Source organism: Felis catus, chromosome A1 (genome assembly GCF_018350175.1).
Source record: "Felis catus isolate Fca126 chromosome A1, F.catus_Fca126_mat1.0, whole genome shotgun sequence".
Taxonomy (NCBI): domain Eukaryota; kingdom Metazoa; phylum Chordata; class Mammalia; order Carnivora; family Felidae; genus Felis; species Felis catus.
Window position 1 is genome coordinate 117094209 of NC_058368.1, and position 21145 is coordinate 117115353.

The 21145-nt window shown below is 43.8% G+C and overlaps 1 protein-coding gene across 9 annotated transcripts in view; it reads left to right on the forward strand.

Moving 5' to 3' along the window:
• The window catches only part of LOC101100942 (protocadherin gamma-C4), a 175264-nt gene that overhangs the window by 15007 nt on the left and 139112 nt on the right, over positions 1-21145 (forward strand). Inside the window, exons 1-2 of one of the 9 annotated variants that reach the window (XM_045039882.1) lie at positions 6953-10900; positions 13574-13702. The exons of 4 other annotated variants lie outside the window; for them this stretch is intronic. In XM_045039882.1, coding sequence (XP_044895817.1) covers positions 8477-10900; positions 13574-13597 — 2448 coding nt within the window. In that variant the 5' untranslated portion in view covers positions 6953-8476 and the 3' untranslated portion in view covers positions 13598-13702. Of the gene's footprint in view, positions 1-2950; positions 5459-6952; positions 10901-13573; positions 16231-17732; positions 21114-21145 lie in introns of those variants that run through there. 4 more of the 9 variants (XM_019833431.3, XM_019833458.3, XM_019833499.3 and 1 more) reach the window with 4 other exon arrangements.

Here is a 21145-nt window from a genome sequence, read left to right on the forward strand (position 1 = left end):
GCTCCTATTAATGAAAAATTTTGCTTCTATGTGTATCTTACAATTTTATTTATTATACCTCAATAAAGCTGGAAAAATTACAAAGCAAACATTTAAAAATAGTAAAAGGAAACAAAAAAAGTTTGGACATTTAAATCTATACTCCTATATTACTCTTGGATTTAAGAAAATCACAATGGAAATAAGAACTACTGTAGAAAGGAACAAAAATTAAAATATTATTAAAATTGTGGAATACAGCTAAAAGAGTATTTAGGGGTAAATTTATTGACAAATACAATAACTAAAAGTTAAACAAAACAAATTATTTAAAATAAGTGAATTTAGCAAGCCACTCAAGAAACAAGGCAAAAAAACCCACATTATATCAGCATAAACTTAAAGAAAATAATAGGACAAATAACCAAGGTAAGAGTATAAATTATTGATATGCAAACAAGGAAGAATGCTAATGAAAAAGCAATAGAGGGGCGCCTGGGTGGCTCAGTCAGTTGAGCATACGACTTCAGCTCAGGTCATGATCTCACAGCTCATGAGTTTGAGCCCTGCTTTGTCAGGCTCTGTGCAGACAGCTCAGAGCCTGGAGCCTGCTTAGGATTCTGTGTTTCCCTCTTTCTCTGCCCCTCCACTACTTGTGTTCTGTCTCTCTCTCTCAAAAAAAATAAACAAACATTAATTTTTTTTTTTAACAATAGAAGCAGACAGTAAAAGTCATACTGAAACTGGTGGGAAGAAATTAAAATTCTGTCAAGTCCAATGGTGGGACTAATATACAGTAGGCAGATGTCATGGCTAAAATTCTTTTTAAAGATTTTAAAAGAAAACCCCAAATTCTGATTAAAAACAAAGTCTTGGAAAAGGATAAAGAAAAGCAAGAGAAACTGGGGAAAAAATAAAACAACTTGATAAAAAGCAAGAAGAATGAGCGGGAAATAATATACAGAGTAAAACTAGATATTGTCAAAGACAAAGAACAGATAATCTTTAGAGAGCTACAATAAGGGATGTTGAACAATTATTTAATGAGACTTGAAAGCATCAAAACAATGTTGATGAAAATATTTTTAAAAACCTAAGAAAAAGTGGAGGCCCTACTAGAAAACAAGGTGAGTTGATATCAATTGTTTGCAATTTTTTCCATTCTCAGAGGAATGGGTAAAAGTAAAATTGGGGGCACCTGGGTGGCTCAGTTGGTTGAGCATCCAACTCTTGATTTCAGCTCTGGTCATGATCCCAAGGTCATAGGATCCAGCCCTGAGTTGGGCTCTGCCCTGAGTGTGGAGCCTGTTTGGGATTCTCTCTCTCTCTCTCTCTCTCTCTCTTTCTCTCTCTCTCCCTTCCCCTCTGTCCCTCTCCCCAGCTCTGTCTCAAAAAAAAAAAAAAAAAAAAAGTAAAAATGGTAAAAGTTCAACACGGAAGAAACCCAAAGGCAAACAGACTGAAGTGATACAGAAGTGGGCAATCTCACTTAAGAATGTTGATTTAGAAGCACCTGACTGGCTCAGTTGGAAGAGCATGTGAATCTTGATTTTGATGTCTTGATTTTGAACCCCACATTGGGTATAGAGATTACTTAAAAAATATATTTTTTAAAAAGAACGTTGATTCAAAATCTTAATTAAGATATTATCAAACCCTACCTACTATATATTTAAAAGCTTTGTTTATAGCTTATGACTTAAGGTTTATTTCAGGAATGCAAGGATATTCCAATATAAGAAAATCTAATAAGGCAAAACTCCATATTAAGAGATCAAAGATAAAAAGCCATACATTCATTTAAATAGAGACATAATAAAGCTCTTGAGAATATTCAGCATGTGATTAAAATCTTAGAAAACTAGGAATTGAAGAAAATATCCTTAACTTGAAGAATACCTATCAAAAACTTACAGAACCACCCAAGCAATCTACAGGTTCAATGCAATCCCTATCAAAACCCCAATGACTTGTTTTGCAGAAATAGAAAAAAGCCCATTCTAAAATTCATACAAAGTAGCAAGAAACTTCAAATAACCAAAACAATCTTGAACAAGAAGAACAAAGAACAAACCTCCTTCAATTTCCTTAATGTTCCATTCTTGCTCTCACCTCCAAGCATTGGTACTGAGGTTCTAGAACACCACTCCAGCCTCTTCTTGACCCATTCCTACCCTTTAGGAGTCATCTTCAATAATGTCTTGGAAAAGTATTGACCCACCCTTCTCATTGCCTAGTGGTCCCCACCTTTGTATCAGTTAGCATATTGTATTGAAATACTCTGTTTACTTTCCTGTGTCCTCTCCTATCCTGTAAGCTCCCTGAGAACAAGAACTGTGTTCATCACGTTCACCATTTCTTTCTCCAGCATCAATCAGGCATTGGTGTCAGGTATACAGTAGTGTCTGATAATTTTTAAAATACAGATGTTGAAGTTAAATCCTAAGCCATGAAGCACAGAAATCCAAAATGTATAGCCTTAGAAGATAAATTAGCTAATGTTCTAAAGTTGATCTTATTGCCTTTGAATATAAAATAAGTTGAAGATATTTGGAGCAAGGGTAGTGGCAGCCTTGATTAATGCCTTTAGTGTTCACTAGGCATACTTTCCTACCAACTACTATCAAGGTCACATTTGTTTACACATTCTTATTAATCCTGAGAAAAAGATTCCTGACTTGAAAGAGCTACTTCTAAGGTATGGTAAAACTCTTAAGATTCTTCAAAGCAACTTGAAAGTCACAAAGCTAACAAGCAAGAAATGACTTGGGTTTGCCTAAAAGGGTGCAGAAATTACTTAGGCCTCTGAGCGTCGCTGTTGACCACCTAAGAAGTAAAAGGCTGCAACACATCCAGTCCAACATTCCGGCTCCCACAACAGAAGGACTGGGTATTTGGCCCCCAAGCTTCCGGGCGGAAAAAAAAAATGCAGCAGACCGAATTTCTCTCTGCAGTGACCTGGGTCCTGTGAATGCTGATCCCCACAGACCCTGAGGAATACAGAGGAATAAAACTGGATGCTGGAAGTTGCCTGGGAGAAAAGATTGCAGCAGAAGAAATGGCGGCTCTGCAAAAGTTATCACAACGCGGAAGGCTTGATCGGCTGTATTTTCTTTTGGTGGTTTTGTGGGAGGCCGGAGCTGGACAGATGCACTATTCTGTGCCAGAAGAGATTGACAAAGGCTCCTTCGTGGGCGACATCGCCAAGGACCTGGGGCTGGAGCCCCTGACACTGGCAGAGCGTGGAGTCCGCATCGTCTCCAGAGGTAGGACGCAGCTCTTTGCTCTGAACCCGCGAAGCGGCAGTTTGGTTACCGCAGGCAGGATAGACCGAGAGGCGCTCTGTGCTCAGAGCGCGCAGTGCCTGGTGAATTTTAACATACTCCTGGAAGACAAATTTAATATTTATTCAGTAGAAGTGGAAATAACAGATATTAACGATAATGCCCCTCGCTTTGGTGTAGATGAACTAGAGCTAAAAATCAGTGAAACCACTACGCCAGGATTCCGAATTCCTCTAAAGAGTGCGCACGATGCAGACGTAGGAGAAAACACACTTCAGAAGTACGAACTGAACCCAAATGACCACTTTTCCCTGGTTGTGCGAAGCGGAGTGGATGGGAACAAGTACCCTGAGCTGGTGCTGGAGCTCGCCCTGGACCGCGAAGAGAAGGCTGTTCACCACCTCGTCCTTGTGGCTTTGGATGGGGGCAGCCCGGTCCTATCTGGCACCTCCCGCATCCACGTGACTGTCCTGGATGTGAACGACAACGCACCTATATTTACACAGCCTGAGTACCGTGTAAGTGTTCCTGAGAGTATGCCCGTAGGTACCCGGATACTCACAGTCACCGCCACTGACACAGATGAGGGATACAATGCCCAAGTAGCATATTTTCAAGAGAAAAATCCTGGAGAAACCTCAGAGATATTTGAGCTTGAGTCGACATCTGGAGATATAACAATCATACAGAGTCTAGATTATGAAGATGCCAAAGTCCATGAAATTGATATTGAAGCTCAGGATGGTCCGGGCCTTCTGACCAGAACAAAGGTTATTGTGACTGTTCTGGATGTGAATGACAATGCCCCAGAATTTTACATGACATCTTCTACCAGTTCAATTCCTGAAGGCTCTCCTCCAGGAACCATAATTGCACTTTTTAATGTACATGACAGAGACTCTGGGCAGAATGCATTTATCACATGCTCACTCCCAGAGAACCTTCCTTTCAAGTTAGAAAGATCAGTGGACAATTACCACCGACTGGTTACAACCAGAGCCCTTGACAGGGAACAGTTTTCCTCTTACAACGTCACTGTGACTGCTAAAGATGGAGGAAAACCATCTCTGTCCACGGATGCTTACATTACGCTGCAGGTGGCAGACATTAATGACAACCCACCCACCTTCCCTCACATGTCCTACTCTGCCTACATTCCTGAAAACAATCCCAGGGGTGCTTCCATCATTTCTGTGGTGGCCCATGACCCTGACAGTGATGATAATGCCCATGTAACTTACTCTTTGACTGAAGACACTCTTCAGGATGCACCCCTGTCCTCTTACATCTCCATCAACTCTGACACTGGCGTCCTGTATGCATTGCGCTCCTTTGACTATGAGCAGTTCCAGGATTTGCACCTGAGGTTGACTGCATGGGACAATGGGAACCCGCCCCTCAGCAGCAACGTGTCATTGAGTATATTCGTGCTGGACCAGAATGACAACGCACCAGAAATCCTGTACCCCGCCCTCCCCACCGACGGTTCCACAGGCGTGGAGCTGGCGCCCCGATCCGCAGAGCCCGGATACCTGGTGACCAAGGTGGTGGCGGTGGACAGAGACTCTGGCCAGAACGCCTGGCTGTCCTACCGTCTGCTTAAGGCCAGCGAGCCAGGGCTTTTTACGGTGGGGCTGCACACGGGCGAGGTGCGCACTGCACGGGCCCTGCTGGACAGAGATGCGCTCAAGCAGAGCCTGGTGGTGGTGGTGCAGGACCATGGCCAGCCCCCTCTCTCGGCCACCGTCACGCTCACAGTGGCCGTAGCCGACAACATCCCAGACGTCCTGGCCGATCTGGGCAGCACCAGGACCCCCGCCGACCCAAATGATTCTGACCTCACACTGTACCTGGTAGTGGCGGTGGCCGCAGTCTCCTGCGTCTTCCTCGCCTTTGTCATCGTGCTGCTGGGACTCAGGTTGAGGCGCTGGCACTCATCCCGTCTGCTCCAGGCTTCAGGAGGCGGGCTGGTGGGCGTGCCCGCCTCTCACTTTGTGGGCGTGGACGGGGTGCGGGCTTTCCTGCAGACCTATTCCCACCAGGTCTCCCTCACCGCGGACTCCGGGGAGAGTCACGTGATCTTCCCCCAGCCCAACTATGCCGACATGCTCCTCAGCCAGGAGAGCTGTGAGAAAAACGATTTTCTATCATCACCTCAGTCTTTACTTGAAGACAAAGGAGAAGAAACATCCAAGGTAAACTCCCTTCACGGTATACTTATGAGGCATTGCTAAAATAAATAGATATGTTTATTTACTCCGCTGCCTCCATTGTTTACCACATGTTTTCTGTTTTGCATATTTAGTTGTCAATATATCCCTTTTAAGGACATGAGTCCTGGTGAATTATTTCTCAGTAGTTCTAAGTGTTTACACCTTGTACGGGGGAAGAGGAGGCTAGAATCATTGTATCATGAATTTAAATCAGGAGTTAGTAATGGGTGAATATTATATTTAGGTTATCAAAGAGCATTGCATTAGGAAATGGTGTATCTGGTTTCTCATACTTTCTTTCTCCTCCCTGGGAAAATCTTCTTGTCTACCTGGATCAATAATTCTTTCTCTATTAAAAATATGAAGATTGAGGGGCGGCTGGCTGGCTCAGTCAGCAAAGCATGCTACTCTTGATCTTGGGGTGGGTAGTTTGAGCTCCATATGGTGGTAGAGTTTATTTAAAAAAAAAAAAAAAGGAAGTCTGAATTTTATGTTTACTCAAGTGCTTTAAAATTCAAGGGTTTTGTTTTATATTTTAACCTATGAATAATGAAACACTAGTTGTCTAATGCCTTCACTCAGTTGTAATATTTTTCCTTCAGTTTGACAGTGAGTTTCTTCATTTTATTTGATTCATATGACCTTCCCTATTTAAAATATGGAAATTTAGAAATATATATGTTCACTGTGTCTTAGGAAAGTATGTCATGGTATCTCCATGTAATTAAAAATCCCACTGACTTTTAAAGTAGCTCTGTGTTGGGGTGCCTGGGTAGCTCAGTCAGTTAAGTGTCTGACTTTGGCTCAGGCCATGATCTCACAGTTCATAGGTTCGAGCCCTGCAATGGGCTCTGTGCTGACAGCTCAAAGCCTGGAACCTGCTTCAGATTCTGTGTCTCCCTCTCTCTCTGCCCCTCCCCAACTCACCCTCTGTCTCTCAAAAATGAACAAATGTTTAAAAAAAAGTATTTAAAGTAGCTCTGTGTTGGTTGATGAAGTGATTGAATTCTTGTTTGCTCTATAATAAATGGGTAGTGCAATAGTAAACACATTTCTCTTTGATATTTTTATTTTCTCATATCTGGAAACCATATTTAATTTTTATCTTTAAAAATAATATGTCCTCAAGGGATTCAGAGGCTATATCAAATAATAGCCCTTAAAGATCCTTCTTATATATCTCTCTTCTCAAAGATTCCTTCTCAGAACAACTGTTAAAAATATTTCCAATCCTTCACCTAACTTCAGTCTCCCTCACAACCACTGTCTTCCTTCCTCATTCCTCTTTCTATGTTGGCTTTTAGTGTTTCAGTTATGTTTTTAATAATGAAGGACAGGGGCACCTGGGTGGCTTGGTCGGTTAAGCGTCTGACTTCGGCTCAGGTCATGATCTCACGGTCCGTGAGTTCGAGCCCCGCGTCGGGCTCTGGGCTGACAGCTCAGAGCCTGGAGCCTGTTTCAGATTCTGTGTCTCCCTCTCTCTCTGACCCTCCCCCGTTCATGCTCTGTCTCTCTCTGTCTCAAAAATAAAAATAAAAACGTTAAAAAAATTTAATAATGAAGAACAAAAAAATACACTAATATTCTATGTAACTGGGATCACTTTAAATTGTGATTTGGAAGCAATCATATACTGAGTATTGTATTTAATGGTATTATCATCTTTCAAGGTGCTGTGATTTTTTATTATATTTTAGGGCATTTGAGGAGAGTTGATCTGAGTCAATGCAGTCTCTTGTGTTTATTACTATTACATAATTCTCTATGAGCTAAAACTGGAACTCACTGTGGAATAATACATCATAACATCTTTACTTCTAAGTAATAAAGTTTAAACTGAGGAAAATTAAAGACAAAGTTTCTTTTAATGTGTATAGTATCTTTTCACAAGAATAAATGCCTTATGGATAAGTTTATAACACTGCATAATTGAAATGACAAATATATTTCTATTTCTGTGTTTGGAGAGGAAAACAAATACAGAGAAAAGGTTTCTGGAACATAAAACAAAAGTTTATCTCTACTAGTTTCAGTTTTGGTGTTTAAAAACCACCTTTACTCTAGATTTAGACAAAGTGAACTACTTCCAGTACTCTGAAGTTGTGTGATTTCTCTCTCACATCTAGAAATTGCCATACTGTTGTCTCTCATATCCAGGCCTTTTCCCTGATCCACTTTTCTCATGTTTCTTGGGAAAGCCTTTGCTAACCTCCAGGGCCAGGTTGGAGGCCCTCCCATTACCTTTGGTTTCTTCCATTATGGTAATTATCTCAGTGCACTGGAATTCCTTGTTTGATTTTATATCTACCTAGCTTTGGGGAGGAAGTGGTTATGTTCATATCATTTACCTTGAATCCTCACATATTGTCTAACACCCAATTATGTTTAATGAATGGGTTCAATTACAGATATTGAAACTAAGATGTCAGGCTATCAAGGACAAACTTTAATGAGTATAACCTATAAATATAGCTGATATTTCTGTGTGGTTTTTAAACTTTGAACATTTCAAAACAGTAACTCCAGCATGTTTGAAGCAATATTAGTGGTCTTAAGGTTAGAGCATGGCTTCCTAAGGAACATACTTTAACATATATCATACTTTAACATATAACAATTGAACTGTGTGAAATAGACACCAATCCCATTACCTCTGATACAGAAGATTTCGGGTGTTGGGAAACTTAAAAATCACTAACTTGGGTTTATCTGAAAGGGTGCAGTAAACCATTAGGCCTCTGAGTGTCGCTGCTGACCACTCAAGGAGGAAAACGGGGCTGGCGAGCTTGTCCACCATTTCCTTGTTCCTAAAAAGCAAAGAACCAGTCAATCAGACTCCAGAAGATCCGAGCTGCTACAAAGCTTATCCTGTCAGTCAACCAGCTCTGTGACCCATAAAATAGGACCATAAAAGGCTTAGTTCCTTGAAAACAAATAAGATTTGAGTCCGTCGTGGGTAGTTGGAACGGAATTCACAGAAAATAATTCACCAAAGAAGAAATGACTAAATACCTGAGATTCAGACACTGCAGAGGATTGGCCCTGCTGTTTGTGCTTCTGTGGACGCTATGCAAGACTGGATCCGGGCAGATCCACTACTCAGTGCAAGAGGAACTGGACAAAGGTTCCTTTGTGGGCAACATCTCCAAGAACCTGGGATTGGAGCCCTGGGAGCTGGCGGAGCGTGGAGTCCGCATCATCTCTAGAGGTAGGACGCAGCTCTTTGCTCTGAACCCGCGAAGCGGCAGCTTGGTCACCGCAAGCAGGATAGACCGGGAGGAGCTCTGCGCTCAGAGCGCGCTGTGTCTTGTAAAATTTAACGTCCTTGTAGAAGACAAATTGAAAATTTTTGAAGTAGAAATAGAAATTAAAGACATTAATGATAATGCTCCTGATTTTCTAACAGAGAAATTGGAAATAAAAATTGGCGAACTAGCGGCTCCTGGAACTCGATTTCCACTTAAGACTGCATTTGACCCAGATGTGGGCATGAACTCCCTTCAGAACTACCATCTCCACCCCAATGACTACTTTTCTCTGACTGTGAAGCATGTCTCTGATGGGACCAAGTACCCAGAGCTGGTGTTGGAGAGGGCTCTGGACCGTGAACAAAAGAAAGTTCATCAGCTTGTCCTCATTGCTTCTGATGGTGGGAATCCTGTCCACTCTGGCAACTTGTACATCCAAGTGATAGTTTTGGATGCAAATGACAACCCACCAGTATTTACTCAATCTGAGTATCAATTAAGTATTCAAGAGAACTTGCCAGTGGGTACCACACTGCTCACAGTGAATGCCACTGACCCTGATGAAGGATTCAATGCTCAAGTGTCCTATATTCTAGATAAAATGCCTGGGAAAGTCGCTGAGATTTTTTATCTCAATTCAGTGACTGGAGATATATCAATATTAAAAAGTCTAGATTATGAGGATGCTATGTTCTATGAAATTAAAATTGAAGCACAAGATGGACCTGGTCTCCTTTCAAGAGCTAAGATTTTAGTCACAGTTCTGGATGTGAATGACAATGCCCCAGAAGTAACAATCACTTCTCTTACTGAATCAGTCCCAGAAGAGGCTACTGCTGGAAGAGAAATTGCCCTTATCAATGTGCATGACCGAGATTCTGGGCAAAATGGACAAGTCACAGTTTTTGTCCTGGGAAATGTGCCATTTAATTTAGAAAAATCAATAGACCAGTATTACCGCTTAGTGACAGCCAGATCTCTGGATCGTGAACAGGTGTCTGAATATAACATCACTCTCAGAGCCACAGATGGAGGAAGCCCCCCACTGTCCACGAACATTCATATCACTCTGCATGTTGCAGACATCAATGACAACCCACCTGCTTTCAGTCAGGCCTCATATTCAGCCTACATTCCCGAAAACAATCCCAGGGGAGCTTCCATCTTCTGTGTGACCGCCCAGGATCCCGACAGCATCCAGAACGCCCACATCACTTTCGCACTGACTGAGGATACCATCCAGGGGGCGCCTCTATCCACTTATGTCTCCATCAATTCCGACACCGGTGTCCTGTATGCTCTCCGTTCCTTTGACTACGAGCAGGTTAGAGACCTGCAGCTATTGGTGACAGCCAGTGACAGTGGGAACCCACCCCTCAGCAGCAATGTGTCACTGAGCATATTCGTGCTGGACCAGAATGACAATGCTCCAGAAATCCTGTATCCCGCTCTCCCCACTGATGGTTCCACAGGCGTGGAGCTGGCGCCCCGATCCGCAGAGCCCGGCTACCTGGTGACCAAGGTGGTGGCGGTGGACAGAGACTCTGGCCAGAACGCCTGGCTGTCCTACCGTCTACTCAAGGCCAGCGAGCCAGGGCTCTTCACGGTGGGGCTGCACACGGGCGAGGTGCGCACTGCACGGGCCCTGCTGGACAGAGATGCGCTCAAGCAAAGCCTAGTGGTAGCTGTGCAAGACCACGGCCAGCCCCCTCTCTCGGCCACCGTCACGCTCACCGTGGCCGTAGCTGACAACATCCCAGACGTCCTGGCCGATCTGGGCAGCATCAGGACCGCCGCCGACCCAGACGATTCTGACCTCACACTGTACCTGGTGGTGGCGGTGGCTGCAGTCTCCTGCATCTTTCTGGCCTTTGTGATCGTGCTGCTGGGACTCAGGCTGAGGCGCTGGCACTCGTCCCGTCTGCTCCAGGCTGCGGGGGTTGGATTGGCTGGCGTGCCCGCCACGCACTTTGTGGGCGTGGATGGGGTGCGCACTTTCCTGCAGACCTATTCCCAGGAGGTCTCCCTCAGGGCGGACTCCCGGGAGAGTCACGTGATCTTCCCGCAGCCCAACTATGCCGACACGCTCCTCAGCGGAGAAAGCTGTGGGAAAAGCGAGTCTTTCCTGGTATCTCAAGATTTACTGGAAACGAAAGGAGACCCCAACCTACTCGAGGTAGGTTTATTTCTTTATTGGAATATTATAAAGAACAGGTATGCCAGTGTGATTTTATAAAGATTTAATATACATTTATTTGAAAATAAAGCAACATGGTAGTCATTAGTTCTGTTGTTTAAATAATTAGTTCCTCTCTTCTTTTGGGCGGTTGGTAGAGCGGATCTTCCTGACCTGGTTATGACCGAGTGGGTCTAGGTAACTAGTTCTGGCCAATATATTGTAAATGAAGGTAATATGTGCTTCTCCCTGGGGAAAGCTCCCGATGGCATTGCAAGAATTTCCAGATCTCTAAGTTATTTTTTGAAATTGTGACTCTTCCTTCTACCTTATTGCTTGAATAACTACACCAAGAAAGAGCCCTGTGGTTGTCCTACATTGATGTGTATACCTGTGATAAATAGACCTTCTTCATCTTAACTTCCTGTGATTTGAAGTTTGTCACTCCAACTACTTAGCTTATCCTGACTGATACAAGTAAAAAATATGAATATTAGATATTTTAGTCTCCAATAAAATGATGCTCAGCTCCTACCAAGCCAGGCCAAACTCTTCATCTCAATGACATAAAAATTGTTGCGTAAAAAATGTACAGATTGGTCAAATGGTTTTACCTGTCCTGTAGTCCTTACTATGTATACCGAAAGTATGTGTGGGTGATTGTGTGCACTCATACTGATTTCAGCCTTTTGCTTGAAGGTGGGAAGGTCAATTGCCTAAATCATTATGAGTCTTGGAGTGGCATGTCTTGTCCTTTGAGAAGGATTTTTTTAAAATGCAAGGAGATATGTCTCAGCCTCAGCAGGAGATTTCCAGACCAGCCACTCCAACAATGGAATAGGAGTCCTACAAGTCTTTTGAGCCAGAAATTGTTGGCCTATTTTGAAATTTATGAAATTATATTCACCCATGAAATCACCTCAGAGAGTCAAACAAAATGAGACCAAATATAATTCATTAGAATTCAAATAAAGGAACCAATATCTCCGTCAATATATTAGAAAGATATATATTCAAGAGTGTGAGACGTGGGGCCTGAGCAAAATAACTGAGAGCAGAGAAAGGTATATTTTCACTCAAACGTGCAATACAGTACAGGAAAAAAGGCCCATAATCTTCAAAATACCTTCTTTAAGGAAAAATCTTTATAATACTAGTATCACTTTCCTCGTAAAGAGAAAAATTATTAAATGGATAGTGCCACGGGAACTCTAGATACTCAAAGAGAATTTTCTAAGAATCCTATATAAAACAAAGCCTAAATATTAGATAAATAACATTTATCTAAATATTGTGAAAGTGTACAGATAGTACAAAGGCAGTACAATTTCTATCTACTTGTATAGATAATGAAAAGTCTCAGATATTCCATTTTCACCATACAGGACTTAAAAATTTTTTTTTAGAAGTTATTTATTTTTGAGAGAGAGACACACAGAACCCAAGAGGGGGAGGGCAGAGAGAAAGGGAGACACAGTATCAGAAGGAGGCTTCAGGCTCTAAGCTGTCAGCGTAGAGCCCAATGCGGGGCTCGAACTCACGAGCCGTGAGATCATGACCTGAGCCGAAGTCAGATGCTCAACCGACTGAGCTATCCAGGTGCCCCCACCAAAAACTACATTTAAAAGGATGGGCAAGAATTCATTACAACAGAAAGGTGGAGGATTTATGGCAAAAGGAACAGAAAATATAAAGTCATGAGGTAGAGAAAAAAATGAAAATAACATCTTTGGAAAATAGATAATCATCTGTTTTGACTGGGGTGTAATATGAGTATGGTGGGTGCAAAGCAGTGGAATAAATCACTACATTGGTATATAATTTGGCAGTGCATTTGAAATAAAGGTATTTGCTTTAGTTACCCATTATGAGTTCAGAGATCAAAGGCTAAGTTCCAAAATGAAGTGTCTAAGGATTCTCAATGCCTCTCCAATATTTACTAGTGATCAAGTCAAATTCATTGGTATAAATTCAATGGTATAAATGGTATAAATCAGCTGGAGCTGAGTATTGGGATTATGGAGGTTGTATATACATTAATATAGTAAAAAGCACTGATTGCATAAAAATAAGTAAAATAAATCTTTCACAAGATTCAGCTGTATAAAAGCAGGTGTACTAAATTAGTCACTTTAAAATATTAGGCTGTGCTGTGCTGTACTTAATGGGAAGATTACCTATGTTTTAAAAAATTGAGCAATATATTAAAATAAGTCTAGGGTCTTGATTCACTCTTTTTTTTGCAAAGACTGTATCTTTGAAAAGTATTACTGAGTTGATAACATATTTATGGAGAGAGTTAAAATAAGGGAGGTTATGCATTTTACAAAAATGTAGGGATCATAGTATCCGCTCAAATGTGGGTAAAAAGCCAGTAATTTTTTGGTTACATCCATACTAGTCATGCCAGTGTTTGTAAATACAGTGGAACCATTAAAGACATTTTTGGCCCCAAAACTGAAAAAAAAAAAAAGGTTGTATGCCATGTGAAATTTTTTAATACAAAAAAGAATGTAAAATGATGGCAACACTTATGAAATAATAAAGATAGAAAATATCCAATTTAGAGGAGAAAAATGAGTATTTGTTTTTTTTACACCAAATAAAAAGACAACATACATAAAGAGCTTACCCTTTGAGAGTAAATGGCTCCGCAATATGCAATTCTCCCAGACAACCTCCGAGCGCCGCTGTTGACCAAAGGGAAGAAAGGGGTTCTCAGTTCTGCGTGAAAGTTGGGCAGTGTTTTCCTGCTTTGTCTTGCGCACATCAGAACTCGGAGGCAGCGCCAGTGCACCCACCAGTTCCTGACAAACAAGTCCTACCCTCAAATCACAAAAGTCTAGGTGCTGTCACTGATTTTTTTAAACATCCCAGAGACATCCTGAAAAGAAGCTTCCCGGAGAGTTCAAAAAATGCAAAGAAGCTCCAGAAAAGCCAAATGGATGAAAATTCAGGTACTGTTTCTCTTCCTGCTGTCTTTGTTGTGGGGGACTATCTCCCAGCACATCCAGTACACAATTCCAGAGGAGCTGGCTAAAGGCTTGCGAGTGGGGAACGTCGCCAAGGACTTGAAGCTCAGTGTCCAGGAGTTGCCAGCTCGAAAACTGCGGGTTAGTGCAGATAATTTCTTCAGTGTGAGTGCAGAGAGTGGGGATTTGTTAGTGAACGGTAGGATAGATCGAGAGGAAATTTGTGGGAGGAAATCCGAGTGTGCACTAGAATTTGAAATGGTCGCTGAAAATCCCATGAATGTTTTCCATGTGATTGTTACAATCCAAGATATTAACGACAATGCACCACGTTTCATTGCAAAAGGCATTGACTTGGAGATCTGCGAGTCAGCCTTACCAGGTGTAAAATTCCCTCTGGATTCTGCACAAGATGCAGATGTAGAAAGTAACTCCCTGAAGATATACACTATCAACCCCAATGAACATTTCTCCCTGACAACGAAGGGAAGTCCTGATGGGAGTAAATACCCAGAATTACTGCTGGAAAAACCTCTGGACAGAGAACAGCAGAGTTCCTACCAGTTAATCCTGACTGCCATAGATGGTGGAGACCCTCCGTTAAGTGGAACCACCCAGATCCAGATTCAGGTCACTGATGCCAATGATAATGCTCCATTGTTCAGCCAGGACACATACAGAGTTAACATCCAAGAAAACGTGCCCTGGGGGACTTCTGTGTTGCAAGTGATGGCCACCGACCAGGACCAGGGCGTTAATGCAGAGATTACCTATGCCTTCCTCAATGCCCCAACAAGTACCAGCCTTCTCTTCAATCTCAACCCAAATACTGGTGACATTACAACCAATGGTACATTGGACTTTGAAGAGACCAGTAGATATATGTTGAGTGTAGAGGCCAAGGATGGAGGGGTACACACCGCTCACTGTAATGTTCAGATTGAAATTGTTGATGAGAATGACAATGCCCCAGAGGTCACGGTGATGTCCTTTTCTAACCAGATTCCCGAGGACTCAGACATTGGAACCGTAATAGCTCTCTTTAAAGTGAGAGACCGAGACTCTGGGGAAAATGGACTGGTGAGGTGCTATATTCAGGAAGAAGTTCCCTTCAAACTAGAATCCACCTCCAAGAATTATTACAAGTTGGTGATTGACAATGCCCTAGATAGGGAACAGATGGCAGAGTACAATGTCACCATCACAGCCACTGACGAGGGCAAGCCATCCCTATCCTCCAGTACAGGTGTCACCCTGCATATCAGCGATGTCAACGACAACGCGCCGGTTTTCCACCAGGCCTCCTACGTGGTCCGCGTGATGGAGAACAACCCTCCAGGAGCCTCCATCGCCCAAGTCAGCGCCTCCGACCCCGACCTGGGACCCAACGGCCGCGTGTCCTACTCCATCGTGGCCAGCGACCTGGAGCCGCGGGCGCTGGCGTCCTACGTGTCCGTGAGCGCGCAGAGCGGCGTGGTGTTCGCGCAGCGCGCCTTCGACCACGAGCAGCTGCGCGCCTTCGAGCTGACGGTGCAGGCCCGCGACCAGGGCTCGCCCGCGCTCAGCGCCAACGTGAGCCTGCGCGTGTTGGTGGGCGACCGCAACGACAACGCGCCTAGGGTGCTGTACCCGGCGCTGGGGCCCGACGGCTCGGCGCTCTTCGACACGGTGCCGCGCGCCGCGCAGCCCGGCTACCTGGTCACCAAGGTGGTGGCGGTGGACGCCGACTCGGGACACAATGCGTGGCTGTCGTACCACGTGCTGCAGGCCAGCGAGCCCGGACTCTTCAGCCTGGGGCTGCGCACGGGCGAGGTGCGCACTGCGCGTGCTTTGGGCGACAGGGACGCGGCCCGCCAGCGCCTGCTGGTCGCCGTGCGGGACGGGGGACAGCCGCCCCTCTCTGCCACCGCCACGCTGCACCTGGTTTTCGCCGACAGCCTCCAAGAAGTACTGCCGGATGTCAGCGACCGCCCTGAGCCCTCTGACCCCCAGGCCGAGCTGCAGTTTTACCTGGTGGTGGCTTTGGCCTTGATCTCGGTGCTCTTCCTCCTTGCGGTGATTCTGGCGGTGGCCCTGCGCCTGCGCCGCTCCCCCAGCCCTGCTGCCTGGGGCTGCTTTCAGTCAGGCCTCCGTTCCAAATCTGGACCTGGGGTTCTCCCCGATTACAGAGATGGGACTTTGCCTTATTCCTACAATCTGTGCGTTGCCTCACAATCAGCCAAGACAGAGTTTAATTTTTCCAACCTGAAACCAGAAATGACTCCACCTCAGGATCTTCTTTGTGAAGATCCTTGTATGGATGTATGTGCCCGCAGTGAAGACCCCCAAATCGCTTATGACTCGTCTTTTGCCTCTCACGTGAGTTTCTGCAAACATGCTTTTATTCTGAATTGTGCATAATTCTTTTGTTTATTGTTTTTCATTTTCCTAGTGATGGTAGTGGTAGAAGAAGTTTATTGGATGGGCAGAGACTGGTTCCTTATTTGCCCAATAGTCTTGGCAGTTACATAATTAGTATTTCTCAATCTGTACTGTTGGCAATTTTGTATGATCAAAAAATATTGGTAAGGAGAGCTCGTTCTGGGATGTCACCACCTTTAGTAAGAGTATTGTCCTTTCTTAGTTGATGTGTGATACTGTTTTTTTCAAGCTTTATTCTACATAAATGTACTGACAGTCCTTCCTGCTTAAGTTAAAGTCCATCAAATCTATTATAGTTTTTTCATCTTTTTGTTGCAATGTGTATTCTTAATAGAACTTTCCAAGAGTTAAGTTTCTTAGCACTTCTTTGCCTTCTCACATGTGGCAAACAGTGATTTGGATCACTAGTTTCCAGTGAATTTTATTCCCACTCCATAGTCTCATTCAAAAATAATTTTGGGGGGCACCTGTCTTGCTCAGTTAGTAGAATCTATGACTCTCCATCTAGGGTTTGTGGGTTCAAGCCCCATGCTGGGTGTAGAGATTCCTTAAAAATAAAATCTTTTAAAAAACAACTATCTTGGGGCACCTGGATGGCTCAGTCAGTTAAGCATCCAACTCTTGATTTTGGCTCAGGTCATGATCTCACAGTTCGTGAGTTTGAGCCCTGTGTTGTGCTCTGTAGTGGTAGTGTGGAGCCTGCTTAGGATTCTCTCTCCCTCTCTCTGCCCTTCCTTTGCTTGCTATGTCTCTCTCAAAAATAAACTTTAAAAAATATATTGAAAAATAACCTTCTTAACCATTATGTAATAACTTATTTTTATACCCTCTACTTTGTTGCTGTTGTGATGAGGAATGTAATGAACCTTTTTGTGTATAAAGCCTCTTTCTTAATTCTTTTTTTTAGTATAGGTTTCTGAGAAGTGAGTCAAAGTTTTTTGAAACACCTCATTTTACCTCTTAATCCCCAACAATTTGTGAGTTCTTTGAGGATTGTGAAAATTACCTTTAGTATGCTCTCCAAAATTTGATGACTTTAATACTCTGAATAAACAATAGCCTTTCTTGTCTGATAGAATTCATAAGTAACTTCTAGAAGGTAATTATTATGTGAGGAAAAATCTAAAGAACTGGCTACTTGCTGCTTTATATTAAGTTTTCTACGATTAGTAAGTTACTCAAAGTATTCATGTGTAAGAAAACTCTGAAACATGCAATGATAACACACACACACACACACACACATATATATGAAAACTTTCCTTTTAGTGGTTATTTCTAAAATCAAACTTAAAGTAAACTTATAGATAATAGTAAAATAATACTTTCTGGATGTGTCTTTATGTGGTACTGAATATTGTCTGCTGTTTACATACAAAACTTCAGTTTAACTTTTCTGTCTTTTTTATCTTTATTATTTATTTTTAATATCAGAGTTATTTACCAATTGTTTTAGGGCTTTGCGTTTATATTAGTGATGCACTCATTAAACAATGAAAAACTGAGTATCTACTCTATGAAAGGTGCTGTTCTAAAATTTGAGGACAGACTGTGAACATGATAGTCACAAACATAGCTGTGGTCTAAAATTTTCTTTATACAAAATTAATAAACCAATTACCTTCCCAAACCTATTATCATATTTGCCAACCCCATTTGCTCTGGGGTAAGACTAGCTCTTGAACAGTAGATGTTTTTTACAAGAGAATTGAAAAGTTGCCCATATTTTAAAGGGTCAACTCATGTGAGGGAATTTGTTTCTGGATAGGAAGGGACTAGAGCTCAGACCTCCAACTTCCCCGACCTGACACAGTTTTTTCACCTATTCTTTCATTCTTCAAGTTAATCCTTGTTCCTGTAAAGGATAAATGTGTCACTCACACAATGCACTGTACTGAAAATGGGCTATGAAAATAAATAATGGAAAAACTTAGAAGAGAAAAAATTGTTAGAAAAAATCACCATATTTTCTTTAAAAACAAATAAATTACTTTAGAGGGCTTATTGTACAGTAACATTTGGGTCAAGCCTGGATTTTTATTACAAATAAAATAATGGGAGCTTGAATTTTATTCTTTTGGGGAGAAATAAATTATGGAAAAGAAATGGTATAAACATCTTTTCTTTACCAAGAATAGATTGCAGTAACAGGTTAGGACTCTGAGTGTCGCTGTTCACCAGTCAGGGGAAAAAGACAACAAGGAATTTAATCCAAACCACAAGATTTCTGCATCACAAAGCAGTAGCCCTGTGGCTTTGGGAAGCTTCAGACTGGACCCCAGAACTCCATCATCCAACGGTGAAAGCATATAATCTTGGACCCTGAAGATTCTGGGGCTCCTCTGACCTCCACTAAGGGAGCACCCAAGTGCAAGCTATTCCGTAGCGGGGCTGCAATGGCGGCTCCTCCTTATCGGCCAGACTGCAGCCGGCTGGTCAGGATCTGCGTTCTCCTGGGGGCTCTGTGGGAAATACAGGCGGAACAGATACGATACTCGGTGCCTGAGGAGCTGGACAAAGGCTCTTACGTGGGCAACATCGCCAAGGACCTGGGACTGGAGCCCCGGGAACTGTCAGAGCGGGGAGTCCGCATCATCTCCAGAGGTAGGACGCATCTCTTTGCTCTGAACCCTCGAAGCGGCAGCTTGGTCACCGCGGGTAAGATAGACCGGGAAGAGCTCTGTGAGAGATCTCCAAAGTGTGTAGTAAGCCTGGAGATTCTTCTGGAGGACAAAGTGAAGATTTTTGGAATAGAAGTGGAAATAATCGATGTTAATGATAACGCACCCAACTTTGGGATAGAGCAAAGGGAAATAAAAGTCGCTGAAAATGAAAATCCTGGGACAAGATTTCCTCTTCCTGAAGCTTTTGATCCAGATGTAGGGGTCAACTCCCTGCAGGGTTACCAGCTCAGTTCAAATGTTCACTTCTCCCTAGATGTGCAAAGTGGAGTGGATGGCATTAAGTACCCTGAGCTGGTGCTGGAGCTTGCCCTAGATAGAGAAGAAGAGGCGGTTCACCACCTCCTCCTCACCGCCTTTGATGGAGGCGACCTGGTTCGCTCTGGCACTGTCGAGATTCATGTAACTCTTGTGGATACCAACGACAATGCTCCTGCATTTACTCAGCCAGAGTACCACGTGAATGTTCCGGAGAATGTGCCAGTGGGCTACTGGCTACTCACTGTAAAGGCCACTGATCCAGATGAAGGAGCCAATGGAGAAGTAACATATTCTTTCCGCAAAGTGAGTGATAAAATGTCCCAACTATTCCAGTTGAATTCTTTGACTGGGGACATAACAATAGTGGGGGATCTAGATTATGAAGACTCTGGATTCTATGATATAGATGTAGAAGCCCATGATGGACCTGGTCTCCGAGCCAGAAGTAAAGTTCTGGTGACAGTTCTGGATGTAAATGACAATGCTCCAGAAGTCACAGTTACATCTCTCACCAGCTCTATCCAAGAAACTTCTTCCCCAGGTACAGTAATTGCACTTTTCAATGTGCATGACAGTGATTCAGGAGAGAATGGCCTTGTCACATGTTCTATTCTGGATAATCTGCCATTCACACTTGAAAAGACCTATGGAAATTATCATCGTCTGTCGACACAAAGAACACTGGATAGGGAAGAAGTCTCAGAATATAACATCACAGTAACTTCCACTGATCATGGAACTCCACCACTGTCTACAGAAACTCACATCTCATTGCATGTGGCAGACATCAACGACAACCCACCTACTTTCCCTCATGCTTCCTACTCTGCCTACATTCCTGAAAACAACCCTAGAGGAGCTTCCATTTTATCCATGTCTGCCCAGGACCCTGACAGCATTGAGAATGCCAGAGTAACTTACTCCTTAGCTGAGGACACACTCCACGGGATGCCTCTCTCCTTCTATGTTTCCATCAACTCTGATACTGGTGTCCTGTATGCATTGTGCTCTTTCGACTATGAGCAGGTTAGAGACCTGCAACTACTAGTGACAGCCAGCGACAGTGGGGACCCTCCACTCAGCAGCAATGTGTCCTTGAGTATTTTTGTTCTGGATCAGAACGACAATTCCCCTGAAATCCTGTACCCTGCTCTCCCCACTGACGGTTCCATAGGCGTGGAGCTGGCACCCCGATCAGCAGAGCCTGGCTACCTGGTGACCAAGGTGGTGGCAGTGGACAGAGACTCTGGCCAGAACGCCTGGCTGTCCTACCGTCTACTCAAGGCCAGCGAGCCAGGGCTCTTCACGGTGGGGCTGCACACGGGCGAGGTGCGCACTGCACGGGCCCTGCTGGACAGAGATGCGCTCAAGCAGAGTCTGGTGGTGGCGGTGCTGGACCACGGCCAACCCCCTCTCTCAGCCACTGTCACACTCACAGTGGCGGTGGCTGAAAGCATTCCAGAAGTCCTGGCTGACCTGAGCAGCCTCAAGCCCTCAGCCTATGCTGATGACTCTAGCCTCACGCTGTACCTGGTGGTGGCGGTGGCCACAGTTTCCTGTGTCTTCCTTGCCTTTGTCATTGTTCTGCTGGCGCTCAGGCTGAGGCGCTGGCACACTTCGCGTCAGCTCCAGGCTGTGGGGGTCGGATTGGCTGGAGTGCCAGCCTCGCACTTTGTGGGCGTGGATGGGGTGCGCACTTTCCTGCAGACCTATTCCCAGGAGGTCTCCCTCAGGGCAGACTCCAGGGAGAGTCACGTGATCTTCCCCCAGCCCAACTATGCCGACACGCTCCTCAGCCAGGAGAGCTGTGGGAAAAGCGAGCCTCTTCTCATAACTCAGGATTTACTTGAAACAAAAGGAGACCCTGGTTCTCATCAGGTGAGTCAATCTTGCCGCACCAAAACATGGGC